General features: G+C 35.4%; 1 protein-coding gene and 1 long non-coding RNA gene across 4 annotated transcripts in view; both read right to left on the reverse strand.

The window, feature by feature from the left end:
* LOC147833446 (uncharacterized) overlaps positions 1-2,191 on the reverse strand; it is a 165,252-nt gene extending 163,061 nt beyond the window's left edge. Inside the window, exons 1-2 of the long non-coding RNA XR_015511968.1 lie at positions 1,755-2,191; positions 1,482-1,603 (exon numbers count right to left, since the gene is read on the reverse strand). This is a non-coding gene — a long non-coding RNA (uncharacterized LOC147833446). The remainder of the gene's footprint in view (positions 1-1,481; positions 1,604-1,754) is intronic.
* Positions 2,192-3,298: 1,107 nt separating this feature from the next.
* Positions 3,299-10,624, reverse strand: LOC110437995 (uncharacterized). Of its 3 annotated transcripts, XR_015511920.1 has the most exons (10): positions 10,427-10,624; positions 8,147-9,004; positions 6,976-7,155; positions 6,691-6,788; positions 6,538-6,588; positions 5,356-5,737; positions 5,096-5,272; positions 4,752-4,881; positions 4,143-4,659; positions 3,299-4,041 (listed from the first exon to the last, which is right to left on the reverse strand). XR_015511920.1 is itself a non-coding variant. In XM_087287719.1 (9 exons), exons 1-9 carry the CDS (start codon positions 10,584-10,586, stop codon positions 4,650-4,652), a joined length of 2,046 nt encoding a protein of 681 aa, XP_087143845.1. In that variant the 5' UTR covers positions 10,587-10,624; the 3' UTR covers positions 3,299-4,649. The 3 variants fall into 3 exon arrangements, 1 of the variants encoding a protein (XP_087143845.1); XM_087287719.1 differs by having other exon boundaries at positions 3,299-4,659; XR_015511921.1 differs by lacking the exons at positions 3,299-4,041; positions 4,143-4,659 and having other exon boundaries at positions 5,356-6,322; positions 6,419-6,588.
* Positions 10,625-15,708: the final 5,084 nt, after the last annotated feature.

Here is a 15,708-nt window from a genome sequence, read left to right on the forward strand (position 1 = left end):
TATATAATTGCAGACGTTACAGGCTATTTTGCATTATCATTGATCAGTGGTTATAATCAAAACCATGTTCATGTAAAAGTTAATAATAAAAATACAAGTATTTAATATTAAGCATATAAAGCTTCTGTTTTGTGAGAAGTGATTCTCATATGATATGTAACCGGCTAGTAAAGCTTTACTTTGACAATTTCTCGAGAATGAAGTTGAATGAAACTACCCTAGGTACCCTTTCGGCAATGGAAACGTAAGCCTGATAAGGGTGACCCGTACCGTACTGTACCACTTATTGGAAATGGGTCAGTAGAGATCCAAAAAATGTATAAATAAATAAATAAATCAATCAATGCTCACATTAAAAGAAGTAGCATGTCATTCACAAAGTAAATTCTCAGTTGCCTCCATTATGAAGATTTTAGCTAGAAGTATAGTGTTTTTAGGAGTAATATTCTGTAGATCTTTCCTCTTTAAATTAGCATTGTAAATACAAAAAAGCCACAAATATCCTTATAAATTAATTCCTTGTATAACTTAAGAATGCATGTAATGTTTCATTAAGGAGAAAATGGTTTAATGCTGCTATAATTTACCAAGCAAAGTGAATTAAACCTGTAAAGTAGTGAACCTTAATCTCCAGGATTAGTTTTAATCCGAGAATAATTCAATTTAATTCTTTGCTGTTCACAAGATGATGTTTCTTTGCACAGTAATACTTTTCTAAATCATCATTTTTCCAAACCATACTCTTGCTTTTCGTACAGTTATTTTCACACTTTTATTTTCAAAATTTGGGTTAAAATTACTTTAATTTCTTAATTAAAGTATTAATTATTATAAATTTACCATAAAAATACAGTAAAATGGGTAACCAAATTCATATATAGCTCACATTTTGTTTAGACGTGGAATTCATTTATATATATATAATATTTATTTTGCTTTAGATATCCTGACAAGGTTATTATAATTAATTCAAATCATTTAAAACTAAAACTAAATATAAAAAGTAATAATAAAAACTATGTATAGCTGCATCAAAAAAAGGCTAATAAAATATTAAGTACATTTAAAAATTATTTATATATACAACTGTTTTCAGATTATAATAGACAATATTTTATGTCCAAGGGATATCTTGTTTCATTAATGTTTTTATGAAGGCTAAAAATGTAGAAAGACTAAAAATAAGAAACATAATACTAAACATAAAATTCTTCTGAAAAGTATCTGAGATATTTGCTTACTTGCTCCCATGGCCATTTATATTAAAGTTGCATATTTAGCCGCACCATGTTGGTGTTTCGCAACATCTAGTTTTTTTTTTTTTTTTTTTTAATGAGGTGGGTTGTAAGCTCAATGCTTAATCCCTACCTGGAGGACCAGGACATACACACATACAAAATGGACAACTAAGCTTACCCAATTCACCTATAGTGCTTGTCTTTGGACTGTGGGGGAAACCATAGCACCTGGAGGAAACCCACCTGAACATGGGAAGAACATGGAAACTCCATACAGAGATGCCAACTGACCCAGCTGGAGCTCGAACCAGTGACCTTCTTGCTGTAAGGCAACAGCGCTACCAACTGCGCCACTGTGTCGCCATCTAAGAGAGAGTGGCATAAAGGAGCCTATACTTGACTAAACAACTGAAAAAACTTTCCAATGTTTTGTATATAGCCAGTCAGCCACAGACATTAAAGTCCAATAAAAGGATAGTTTAGCCAAAAAGGAAAAGGCTGTTATTAATTACTCACCCCTATGTCATTCCAACACCCTGAGACTTTTATCTTCAAAACAAAAGTAATTTTATATGAAATCCGAGAGCTACCGCATCCTTCTGAGGCTTTCAAAGTCAAGAAAAGGAACTAAAAACATTGTCAAAACATTCCATAATATATATAATATAATCACTCCAAGAACACGCGCTTGTGGGCAAAAAAATGGCGTGTGTTGTGCTGCTGACTCGCAATACGTCATACTGCCAGTAGTAAATGCGCGCCCAAGCGACCTGACGCGGGAAAATAAGAAAAAGGCAAACAAAGTTGTATTTACAATTTTACCACGTTTTTTTTTTACTTCGTGTGATTACAGTTAAACTCCTGAAGTCTCATGGAATGTTTTGACAATATGTTTGGTTCTTTTTCTGGACTATTGAACTGCAGCAAATTCTCTTACACCCCATTTTTAAAACGCATATTTGTATCCATTTCTCAGTGAATATGGTTGATGTATATTGGTGCATTTGAACAAAGCAGATTTTATTAAACATACTTTTATATTTATTAATACAATATTTTAGTCAGAACATCTTTAGAAATGGATACAATTGAATTCATTTAAAAAAATATACAAACTACATTTTGACATAACTGTATTTATTTTTGTTTCTCTTGATTTTTAGCTATTTTTAAAAATTTGATTTAACAAATTTGGGCTACTAATTTTTAAACCATGATTGCAAGTTATTTTGTTAGATAAGCTCCAGATTTGGCTTCAGTACTGACTAATCTAACGTATGCATATTTAATATAACATTGTAAAGCATCCTTTAGAAAATATTCATTTAAATGTGGGTGGTGTACTTGTATATGCTGAGCACTACATGCCAAAATACACGGAGTTGCTTTTGGATGTTTGTGTTAAAAAGCAATAGAACAAGTGTACTTTATAAAGTGGCCAGTGTATCATTTGAACCACAGGGTGTCTGAAGCACTAAAGAACAGATGGGGCTGTTGCATAACATGCGGACCTGCATGGATGAAATAGCAAGACAAATGCTTGCTGTTATGCATTATAGCCCAAATAGACACTACAGATCTGTTAGTAACCTACAGACTGAAATTTTTAGGGTATTATGTATGGTAAAAAGACGACGTGCTCAAATGGGTTTCCTCCGGGTGCTCCGGTTTCCCCCACAGTCCAAAGACATGCGCTATCAGGCACGTGCACACATTGGGCTGAACCTGTGCAGTGCACATGCCCTTTTTAGTCTTGGATAGAAAGTGCCCTTCCAAAATGACTTACAATGAGATTCTTCTGTTTTTCACAAAAGAAGGAAAATGAATTTTTTTTTCACAAAATTTTGGAAAATGCAGGAAACCTGTAACTAATAACTTTCATTGTATTTGCTTTCCTACTATGGACATCAGTGGTTACAGATTTTCAGATTTCTTTAAAGTATCTTCTTTAGTGTTCAACAGAAGAAAAAAACTCATAGGTTAGGACACACTTGAGTAAATAATTTAATTGAGTAAAAAGTCATTTAGAAAAGTCACAGAAATGATGAGCAGAGCTTCAGTTTGATTCACATGATTTTATTTTAATTATTAACAATATATAAAAGCAATTCATTACAAAACAATTATGAACACTTAATTATAAAACAATCCCTTTCCCTTGTGACAGAACACCAGATTCATTGATGAGGTAGAAAATAGTTGAGCAGATCTTTGATGACACTTTAGAGGAGAAAACTGTGACAGCACTGGACTTCCTAATGGAGTTTTAGCATTAATTCAGTTCAATTCATCTTCATTTCTACAGCGCTTTTACAATGTGGATTGTGTCAAAGCAGCTTAACATAGAAGAAAATTGAAACTGTGTCAGTCCAGTTTTCAGAGTTGAAGTTCAGTTCAGTTCACTTCAGTGTGGTTTAATTGTCACTGCTGAAAGTCCAAACACTAAAGAGCAAATCCATCGATGCGCAGCTCCACAAGTCCCAAACCAAGCAAGCCAGCGGCGACAGTGGCGAGGAACAAAACTTCACCAATTAACTAAAGTGAAGGAAAAAAACCTCGAGAGAAACCAGGCTCAGTTGGGCACGACCATTTCTCCTCTGGCCAAACATCTTGTGCAGAGCTGCAGTCCAGGCACCATTAATTACCATTATTGTCATTAATTACTCGCCTCATGTCCTTAGTTCAAATTCATGTTTACTTCATATTGAAAACACAAATAAAAACATTTTAAATGAAATCTGAGAGCTCTCTGACCCTAAAACCGCACGTTCATAAGAGCACAGTGCACTGTATGTGTGTCGCACTGCTGACGTTTAACCCAGAGGCCTGCGCGACTTCCTCTCATTTAAACAAAGCGTGGGCACATCCGAGGTAAACATCAGCAGTGCGACACACATACAGCGCAGGACAGAGCTCTCATGGTTTGATGAAGTTTTCTGGGATTTAAACATTTCTTCATTCTTGTGGTTTATGGAGGATCAGAGAGTTCTCGCGGTTCATCTCAAATATTTTCACTAGTTTTCTGAAGATGAAGAAAGGTGTCAGGGGTTTGGAGCAACAGCTGTCATTTTTAAGTGAAACTTCTTTCATGCAGAAAGAAAAACACAAAAACAATAAAACAGAAATACGACTTCAGAAGTTCTGTACTGCACTGTATGTGTGTCACACTGCTGATGTTTAACCCAGAGGCCTGCGCGACTTCCTCTCATTTAAACAAAGCGTGGGCACATCTGAGGTAAATGTCAGCAGTGCGACACACATACAGCGCAGGACAGAGCTCTCTTCAACACACGTCATGAACTGACACTGAAGAAAAGTGAGGTCTTAGGGGTTTGGAATGACATGAGGGAGTAATTAATAACTTTAACAGTCTTGTGAATGTCTGGAAATGGTGCTCTCCTCCTCACTTCTTTAGTTTTTTCTAAAAATGAAGAAAAACAATCAGAAATAAGACAAAGTTATTTAAGCAGTAATATGAAAGGCTGTCAAATAAAACTCTGTGTGTTCCTCTACCTCCTCTTGTATAACTGCTTCACAGGATTTGGGGTCGTTGGATTGAACCAGCAGTGCTCTTCTACCTGGTGTAACTGTAGCCGTTTAGCTGGATTACGGATCAAACACTGGGAAATCAGGTCCACGCATGCTGAAAAGTGTCACAGAGAGTGTGAAATATGTCTGCATACTCAACATTCATGAACGTCTTTAAATCTTACAACATCAAATGTTACAAAACATCCACAATTAAGTGACTTTAATATCTACAGGTCCTGTGAGCATTATATTTAATCCATTTTACTTATGACTGACATGTTTGATTCTGTCACTGAGGCTGAGATTGTTCAGAGGTGTCTGCTTACCTGTGGATAACCTGGGGTGTATCTGAATTGCGCCAAACATTATTGACTGTCTGTTATTGAAGGCCAGTCGTCCATGCATTATTTCATACAGCATAATGCCTATTGTCCAGACGTATGCCGGGTTAGCATGGAATACACGACATCTCAAAGCCTCAGGTGGCATGCCATGTCCAGCTCCTGTAAGAGAGACATTTCCAGAATTCAGTCATTTCATGAGACAATACTGTGAGCAAAGAAACTAACACAAAATTCCAACTCACCTCGATAGTCACTTTTATTGAAAGGCTTTTGGGTAATTGGCTGAGCACATCCAAAGTCGATCAATTTGAGCTCTAGTCGGGGTAGAGTCACCAGGATGTTCGCTGTGTGTATATCCCCATGGAAAACTCCACGCTCAGTGCAGAACATTATAGCTCGGATCAACTGACGCATTAACTGGCGTGCTTGGTTTTCCTCAATGTCCGCTGTGTCTTTGATGTACTGAAGCAAGGTCTGGCATGACTCTGCGTACTCCAGAATGAGAACACAGTTGTCCTCAATCTCAAGCCAGTTGTGTAATCTGATGATGTTTGGACTTCGCGGAGCTTTCATCAACCTAAGCATCATTGCCACTTCTGCAAGCACAGGTGTGGAATGACCATCCTAGAAAGAAAACAGATTTCAAAGACATTACCAAAGCAGAATGGCACAAAGTACAGTAACACAAACTTCTCTATGTGACACATTTTTGCTTGCATTTGAGCATTCAGTCATGCAGTTTAAGCTAAAAGAGGACTCTACATGTGTGTGTTCTGTCCGTCTCTGAGGCTGAGCACATGCACACAACAGCACAAGAGCTCTTTAGCACTTCTGAATGACTCGTATACACTCGAATAAATCAAGCACATCCCATGCTGCAAAAGTCCTGCTACTTGATTTTCCTGATTACCAGCTTTGTGTAGAAATGAATGCAGACTGCTTTACAAGGGGCCGGGATATGAATCAATGATCATTTTAACCTCCAATAATTCATTCATTCATTTTCTTGTCAGCTTAGTCCCTTTATTAATCCAGGGTCGCCACAGTGGAATGAACCGCCAACTTATCCAGCAAGTTTTTACGCAGCGGATGCACTTCCAGCCGCAACCCATCTCTGGGAAAACCTCCATTAATGTTAAATGAATTTTAATTAATTCCACAGCCCGACATTCATGTGTTCATAACTTGTCTCTGGGTTTATTTCTTCTGCTGAACACAAAAGAAGATATTTTGAAGAAAGTTGAAAACCAGTAAGCATTGACCTCAAAAGTATTTTCTTTTTCTACAATAGAGGTCAGTGGCTACCTGTTTCCAACATATCTGCTTTTGAGTTCAGTTTAAAGTGGTCCAGACAGGTACGGGAGAAGTGAAGGATGAGTAAACGCTCAGCACATTTTCACTGTTGTGTGAATTAATCAACTTACAACGTCCAGATAACGGTCCTGTTGACTCTTCACCATGCACTTCAGGGCAACCTGCGGAAAAACAACAACAAATTAAATTAAAGCCAACAAATTATTTATATTTATTAATCAGGAGGAAAATGTTGACTGAATTTTAAAAAAGTAGTTCTTTACCTTTACTCTTTTACTGCGTTTGTGAGATGCCACATACACCTGGCCAAAAGCTCCTTCTCCAATCAGGTCTCCGACTTCAAACTGAGTCAGATCAAGTCCTGAAAAACAGAAAAAAGCAAGGAGATTTACTTGGATTGTCTGGTATGAAACTGATCAAATATATGACTCCTGTCCTTTAAATCTGGACCTAATGCAATGATCTAAAAGCAGTAACTTCTATCAGAAATGCAGGTGTAAAGTGATTAATAATCTATATTAATTATGAATTACAGAATGATGACTTACCACGAGTGAGCCCAGAAGCCTCCTCAGGACCCTGGCCTGGCAGACATACTGACTCAAGGTCTGGCTCTGACTCTGGCTCAGGCTGTGGCGTAAAATGCAGGAAAGGGAGCTTTGCAGCCTTCCATGCTCTCTTAAAGAAAGCAGAGACTCTTTTCCCTTTCCTTCCTTTCTTGGGGTTTTCTAAAATGAAGAAAACAAACAGAAATATCTTCATGAACAAAGCTGCAGCTACAGTGCTCAGAACATTCATATATGCCAGGGGTGGCCAAACCTGTTCCTGGAGAGCCACCTTCCTGCAGATTTCAGTTGCTCCCCATATTAAACACACCTGAACCAATTAATTAGGACCTGAACACCACGTGATAATTACAGGCAGGTGTGTTTGACATGGGTTGCAACTGAAATCTGCAGGAAGGTGGCTCTCCAGGAACAGGGTTGGCCACCCCTGATATGGGTTGTTGCTAGAGCGGATATGTTTGCTGCCGGAAGTTAACGCAAATTATTTCTATTATTTATTAAATTTCTCATTTGTTGTATTTTATTAACGTCTACCCCCACCCGCACCCTAAACCCAACAGTCACAGTAATGTAAAAACTGCAGTTGTACCGAGTATTAGTTATGTTATCCATTAAATTACCCAATAAAATTTATTTTTTAACGCCTACCCCCACCCCAACCCTAAACCTAACCCTCACAGTACTGTAAAAATATTAATTATTGTTATACAGTGTCAAAAAAAAATGCTACTTTATTAATGTGCATATTGCACTTTCGGCTGGCCGCATATCCGATCTAGACTTTACCCCTGATATATGCTTTACATTTATCCATTTCTCAGTGAATATGGGTAATATATAGTAATATATATTGATGCATTTGAACAAAACTGATTTAATAAACAGATTTATTTATTAAAATAATATTTTAGTCACAGAACATTTTTAGAAATGGAAAGATATTAGAATATAGAATATTGTAAAGCATCCTATAGAAAATATAAATTTAAATGAGAGATTTGTGGGGGTGTACTTATATATGTTTAGCACTGTAATAATTAATACACAACCAACAGTACAACAAATGACACTGTCTGATTTAGAAACTAAAAACAACAAAGAGTAAAAATAACAGATGGCAGAAATAAAATAAACCAAATTCAGGATGACTCACCATCAGTCCCATCAATTTTAGAGGGGTCTTGAACAGACGGAGGCGACTCAGGACTGACCGAATCTGCATCCGTCATTTTCTTAATATTGGAGGGGCCCGGAACACTCAAGGGCTGAGGATCTTCACAGACCTGGACTGGCGGACGCATCTGCTCATGGTCAACATGATCTGCGATGGCCGTTGGCTTGATCCTGGATGGTCCTGGAACAGCCAACGACTCGAGACTGTCGCAGACCTGGACTGGCGGACGCATCTGCTCAGTGTCAACATGACCTGTGAGGGCCGTTGAGGACTCAGGACGGGCCCGATCTGCATTCGGCACATCTGCTGTTTGCTTGATCCTGGAGGGGCCCGGAACACTCAAGGGCTGAGGATCTTCACAGACCTGGACTGGCGGACGCATCTGCTCAGGGTCAACATGATCTGCGATGGTCGTTGACTGGATCCTGGATGGTCCTGGAACAGCCAACGACTCAAGACTGTCGCAGACCTGGACTGGCGGACGCATCTGCTCAGTGTCAACATGACCTGTGAGGGCCGTTGAGGACTCAGGACGGGCCCGATCTGCATTCGGCACATCTGCTGTTTGCTTGATCCTGGAGGGGCCCGGAACACTCAACGGCTGAGGTTCTTCACAGACCTGGCCTGGCAGCAACACCGGCTCAGGGTCTGCATGTGCTGCGACGGTCCTTGAGGGACCTGGAACAGGCAGGTGCTCGAAATAGTCGTTATCTGACTGTGGTTCAAAGGGAACCACTCTGCTCTGGTCACAGCTAAGGAAAGGGCGCTTTGCAGCCTTCCATACTCTCTTAAAGAAAGCAGAGACTTTTTTCCCTTTCCTCCTTTTCTCTGGGTTTTCTGAAGTAAAGGAAATGAACAGGGAAACATTAGAAAACTCTTTAACCACAAGTTTAAAATAGACAAACTGCTAAAAATTAGACATATAAAAGACAATCACACAAAAGAAACATCAACAATAAATGTACAATTATAATAGAAAATGTTTGACAACTACAATAATTAATTGGAATTGCGAATCATTTCTATGACGTAAAATGACAAATACAACCTAACAAATAGTCGATAAGTCATCCATTTTAGACATTAGGAAAAATCCTAGAAGCAACTGTTTTGCAAAAATAAACATTTCACTCCTGCTCACACGAAATGCAAACTATTATAATAACTAATTTTTTGATTTTTCAAAATTCTGAGTTATAGAATATTTTATTATAGTTATAGTTTGAGCTATTTAACAATCACCATCACAATGTTTAATCAAATTTATGAAGCCTTTTATTTTTTTTTCAGTGGGTGCCACATCTACATCGACATTCTTCAATCAAGCACCACTTCTCCACCACAAAAAAATAATGAAACAAAATCCATATTTTTGCAGCTTTCCATTAGCAATCGTCAAACTCAAAGTTAACAATTTCTTGTGCTCTGGATCTTCAGTTAAGAAATCTGTGAGTAAATTATAACTTAAAACATTTAACAATCAGTCTTAGAATTCCAAATGAAAAGAGAAGTCTGGCTCCAGAACTTCAGTTAAAGAAACAGAGCTATACACATTTATTATTATGGAGGAAAAGTTGGGTTCATGTTTGTTAATTTAACTGTCTCCATGTTGTTTACCATGCTAATTTGAACATTGGGTGTGAAATAGCATGTAAGTAAGACTTCAAATCAACGTTATAACTAATTAATTGACAGTAAACAATGTTGTAGAATGATAGTAATTTGGCTGTTAATATGATTTTCCCATTTAGAATTTAAAACAATATTTCTGTTATTATATTTTTAAGAAGAAAGTCAGAATGTGTGAATATAAAACCAACTTTCCCTTAATTGTATTAATTTATCCCTGCTTAAACCAATAAAAGACTTAAATATAATATTCTCACTCAGTTTGCTCAAATATAACAAATATTCCTCCACACCATCAAAAACTAAGAAAATTACTGCGTAGGTCTACACATAAAGTTTAAATTAAAGTAATATTAGAATGGTTTTTATCAGTAACGTTAGCGAGGCACAATTTCTGTTGAGTGGAAAGGAGAAACTTTAAAGCCAGAATGTCAATACATAAAATGACAGCAGGCCTCAATCCCAAAGTCAGAAAATATACAATATACACGAAACCATTACGATCACGAGAGGTTGAATATTTGCCTCTTAAGTCTGTAAGCTTCGTTATATGGCGATATATTATTATTTTTTATAGTTTTTATTAAATAATAGGTGGGAATACACCGTTTTTGTAAACTCTCATCTCACCTGTTGGGCTTCTCGTCGTGGTACAAGGTGTAGGAGAAGCCATCGTGTCACTCTGATGATTATTGTTGACAAAGTCAGTCGTGATCTTTTTAACTCGATGAAAAAACAAAGTTGACTTATTATTTTCCATTTGAGACGCAAAACAAGTCGCTAAAGTCATTAAATCACTGTTCACTGTACTCGTTCGTTTGTCACTCTGAGGAATTCTGTCGGCTATGACGTAACGGCCTTCTTCTCGTTCTATTTATTCGTCATGAGATTGCTTCTTCCAGACACTTACAACTTCAAGATATTATTTGTTACTATGAAGGTAAAACTGATATATAAGAGAACAACATTATTAACTTTTTTATTTTGTATGGAAAATATTTTATTTTATTTTATTTTATGTTTTAATTTTTTCAAACAAAAATTCTCCAATTCGCAGCCTTCTTTTTCACATTTTTTGATTGAAATTGATGTTTTTATTAGCTAAATCTCTTAGACTAGTTAATAACAAGAAAATTATACATTCTTGGATTATTATGATAAATATTTTGGAAATATCACGGATACATAAGTCCTTGTTTCCTCTTGCTGTATCTGAATTATGTATCTCTGTTTAATTGTTAATTTAAAAAATAGTTTCTCTTTTAATTAAATTTATATATATATATATATATATATATATATATATATATATATATATATATATATATATATATATATATGTTTATGTTATTTATCCTGATCTTTTATTATCATTGTTTTTTGTGCAAAATTGGATTTTGTATCTTTGTTATTGAATTCAGTAAAAAAATTTAAAAATAAATAATACAAATTTGTCATCAGTGAGGTGATATTTTACCAAAGCATATAAACATGTATTAAAGTTGTTTATCACAGTCAATATTAAGTGGACATTAGTGTTTTAAACATAAAAGATTGAATAAGAAATATGAAGGGTTGGGCTAAAATAGTCCATAAATTATCAGTCCACAAGAGAAAGAAAAAAATGTATTATGATTTATTGGACAAATAACAAACTGGTAGGCACAAATAACCTCACTAGTCAGAAATTGGCCATCTGAATAATAAATAATAATATCTAAATAATAATAACATCTGAATAATAAATCATCTGAATAATAATAATTAGAATAATGTCCTTCCCTTTTTATGCTTCTCTTGTAAATTAGTAAAATTCTTCTTTGACATAAAATATAATCGCTAAAATATTATCATTATCAGTGGATTTTACTTATTATATAAAACTCTATTTAAAAAGTATTGATTTATGAAGGCTTTTGGTGCTGGACACTTTTTTGTTTCTCGTTTTGTTAAACAATTCACGTCGCGTCATGGTTAAAAAGTAGTACCAAAATGAAAAGTCAAATCCGGTCCACTTGTAGTCACCTGTAAACCCCAATTAATACATTATTTGAGTGCAATAGTGTTACAATTAAGCAAACTATTTATTGTGCCTATAGTAACAGATTTACATCACTGTTAAACAGACACATCTAAGAAGAATAAATAAAAAAAACAACAACACAGAAATATAGACAACACAAGTGAAATTTTATTTTAGAGTCTTTATTTCTACTATCCTCCAGCTCTTCCTGGAAGGTGCTCGCTGTGTTCCTCCATTGCTGCATCTTTTTCTGTGCCTGTAGCATCTGGACTCCATCACTTCACAGCATCTGAGGGGAAGAATATGATTTTGTATGATCCTAACAACTAAAAACTTACAACAGACCAAGACTTTTTGTCATGTTTCATGAATGCACAGTAATGTGCAGAGCAGGGCCGTGGACAGGGGGGTGGCCTGGTGGCTAGAGCCACTGCCCCTCTGCCCTCATTGGCTGAGGTGCCCCTTTCAGCCTGTAAATAAATAACATTTTTCTGTTGTTGGAACACTTTGTTGACAAAAAAAATTCTCAAAAAACAATGCCTTTACAAAAAAGAAGAGAGACAGAGAGAGAAAGAACGAAGGAAGGCTAATAAAGGTAGTTTAACACTGAAAACATGGATTTAAAGCTCCAGCAGGTAAATCATCATATGGAACATTTAGCTGTGCTTGTCTAATTAAGTAGGCCTATATTTTCCATAATAATCACTATAATCACAGGCTACAGCAAATCATTTGATTCAAACCATGTCAATAGTAGGCCTATAAATAGTTTAAAAAATGCAATATTAAGTTTAATATTAATATTAAGTAATATTAAGAGGCAGAAGCAGCTTCAAAAAGTGAGGGAGAGACCACTGAGCATGAGCTAAAATCAGTCAAGTAAGACTGTTAATCTGGAAGGGATATGCTAGAGTGTCATATAAGATAGATGGACATTTAAATAATTTAAATATTGTAAATGCTTTGTTATTCATTCTAAGATGAAACTGGCTCAGAGTCAACTCAGCAAAGTAAAGGTGATGGAGACAGAAAATGTTCAGATTGTCCATCCAACAGTAAATAGTTTCTGTTATTATCCGCAATGTGTAAATGTGAATCACATACATGGAAGATGAGCTTATAAAGATCTTTCAGGACAAAAAAAAAGTTTTGTTGTTAAAGGTACAGGTAAATATAAAATGTAAAATGGTAAATAGTTCTGAAATTATTACAGTGTACTTTTTTTTCTTTTAATTGTACTTTTACAACATCTAGAAAGTTTGTATAAGCAAGAACCCACCCACTTAGTGCCCCTTTTTTTGGTTTAGGCCCCTGCCCCTCAAAATGTCTGTGCACGGCCCTGTGCGCTATGGGTGAATAGAATAAGCTAAATTGGTGTATTTGTGTGAATGAGTGTTTATGGAGGTTTCCCAATACTGGGTTGCAGCTGGAAGGGCATGCGCTGTATAAAAAATACCCTGGATAAGTTGGCGGTTCATTCTGCTGTAGCGACCCCTGATGAATAAAGAAACTAAGCTGTAGGAAAATGAATGAAAGATAAAAATCTATAATATTACAAACATATTTTTTCTTGATAAATTATATATTAACATTATATATATATATATATATATATATATATATATATATATATATATATATATATATATATATATATATATATATATATATATATATATATATATATAAAATGTAAATATATTTATATAAAATATATTTGGTAACTTTCAATAAAACATATTTTTGAATTTCAGCCTTCATATGTAAAAACATGTTTGGAAATAAATTACATTACAGTATCCTTTTAAATAAAATTCATTATTTAGAATAAATTACACACACAAACAGCGCAGCCGAAAAGTATTTATAGGTCTTCACTTTTTCCAGATTTTTTATTTTCTCAAAATTCTACACTCAATACCCCATAATGACAATGTGAAAAAAGATATTTTGAAATTGTTACAAATTTATTAAATATAAAAAGACCTGAAAAGCTACATGCACATAAGTATTCACAGCCTTTGCTTAATACTACTTGATACGACGGCGTACAGCCATTTTCAGATCTCTCCAGAGATGTTCAATGGGATTTAGGTCTGGGCTCTGGCTTGGCCACTTCACTGAGTTGTTGTGAAGCCACTCCATTGATTTTGGCGGTGTGCTTTGAGTCATTGTCCTGCTGGAAGATGAACCGTCGCTCTAGTCTGTGATCAAGAGCACTCTAAAGCTTGGAGGTCTACAGACAATTCCTTTGTCTTCCTCATGCTTGGTTTGTGCTTTGACACATTTTCAAATCATGTCCAATCAGCTGAATTTACCACAAGTGAACTCCAACTAAGCTGCTGAAACATCTCAAGGATGATCAGTAAAAACAAAATGTACCTGAGCTCAAATTAGAGCTTCACGGCAAAGGCTGTAAATACTTATGTACATGTGATTTTTCAGGTTTTTTATTCTTAATAAATTTGCAACAATTTAAAAAATATATTGTTTCACATTGTCATTAATGAGGTATTGTGTTTAGAATTTTGAAAAAAAAAATTAATTGAATCCATTTTGGAATAAGGCTTTTACATAAAAAAGGTGAAAAAGTGAAAAAGGAAAAAGTGAAGTGCTATGAATACTTTACAGATGCACTGTTTTTCAAGTGCTTTTAAATATATTTAGGTACATTTTATTTTCAAAAGAATAACAAAAATTGGTCAAAAATGCTTTATAATAATTATTTGTTTGCCGTTTTTTTGCATATTTTATAATGAATTAAAAAAATACACAAGTAAATATAATCTTCTTTATATTATGAGATGTTGTTGATGTGTTTAGAATGTTTCTGATACAAAAATCTTGCTTATATACATTTTATTTCATGAACAGAAATCCCGAATACAGAGACAAATCTGTGTGAAAACCAAGCCATGAAGATGCGCATAAAGCTGCAGATGACAGCATCCAGTCCTTGATGATTTTCCACTATCTCTCTCTCCATGTAAGTGGGTCAGGCTGTGGGAGGCAGATGGGGATTATGACATCACTTCCTCAGAGCTGGAAAATTACACCGCTCTGGACAATATGTCTGACCTTTAATATCACAAATCATACAACAACACACACACACTCCAGAGGCAGATTCATGAGTGAATATCTTAACAGTCTGGGTACCAACAGATCCAGAAGAGTCATATATTGCTGATTACGTTAAAGACCACCTTTTTTTGGTCAAAGAATATTCTGAAAGCCTTCATATAAAACATAAAACAAATTCAAATGTGTATTATAGGTAAGGCTGGATTGTGCAAAAATGTAAAACCAACTTAAAAAGTAATGAGAATGCATGAGCGAGTAACATAAAATGGTACAAAAGGTGTGATTTCATTCCTTTTTTGATGGATTTCAGTACCTGTGGCTCTCATGGCTTCAGGTTCCTTAATAATCATAGCATGCAGAGGTTAATTTCAGCACCGCCATCAGTGTCATCCTCACTGAATCAAGGAAAATGATCAATATATATATATATATATATATATATATATATATATATATATATATATATATATATATATATATATATATAATTGTTGTTTTTGTCATTAATATTAATAGTATTCTTCTCAGTAACACAGTCTTAGAACTAAAACACCATCTTAAGATAAAGGATGGTTTGCTTGCCAACTTTGGGTATTTAAAAATGTCAGCGTTTCCATAACAACCAACCCACGTCTAAAAAGTGCCGAGCCATAGTACAGACTGTACTCACTGCCTTCCAACTGACGGCAGATAGCTCTCTGCAACTCTCACACACTGAAGCCAAGCAGGGCTGCGCCTGGTCAGTACCTGGATGGGAGACCACATGAGAAAGCTAGGTTGCTGCCGGAAGAGGTGTTAGTGAAAA

Source organism: Danio rerio, chromosome 16 (assembly GCF_052040795.2).
Source record: "Danio rerio strain M-AB ecotype USA chromosome 16, GRCz13ab, whole genome shotgun sequence".
In the NCBI taxonomy this organism is placed as follows: domain Eukaryota; kingdom Metazoa; phylum Chordata; class Actinopteri; order Cypriniformes; family Danionidae; genus Danio; species Danio rerio.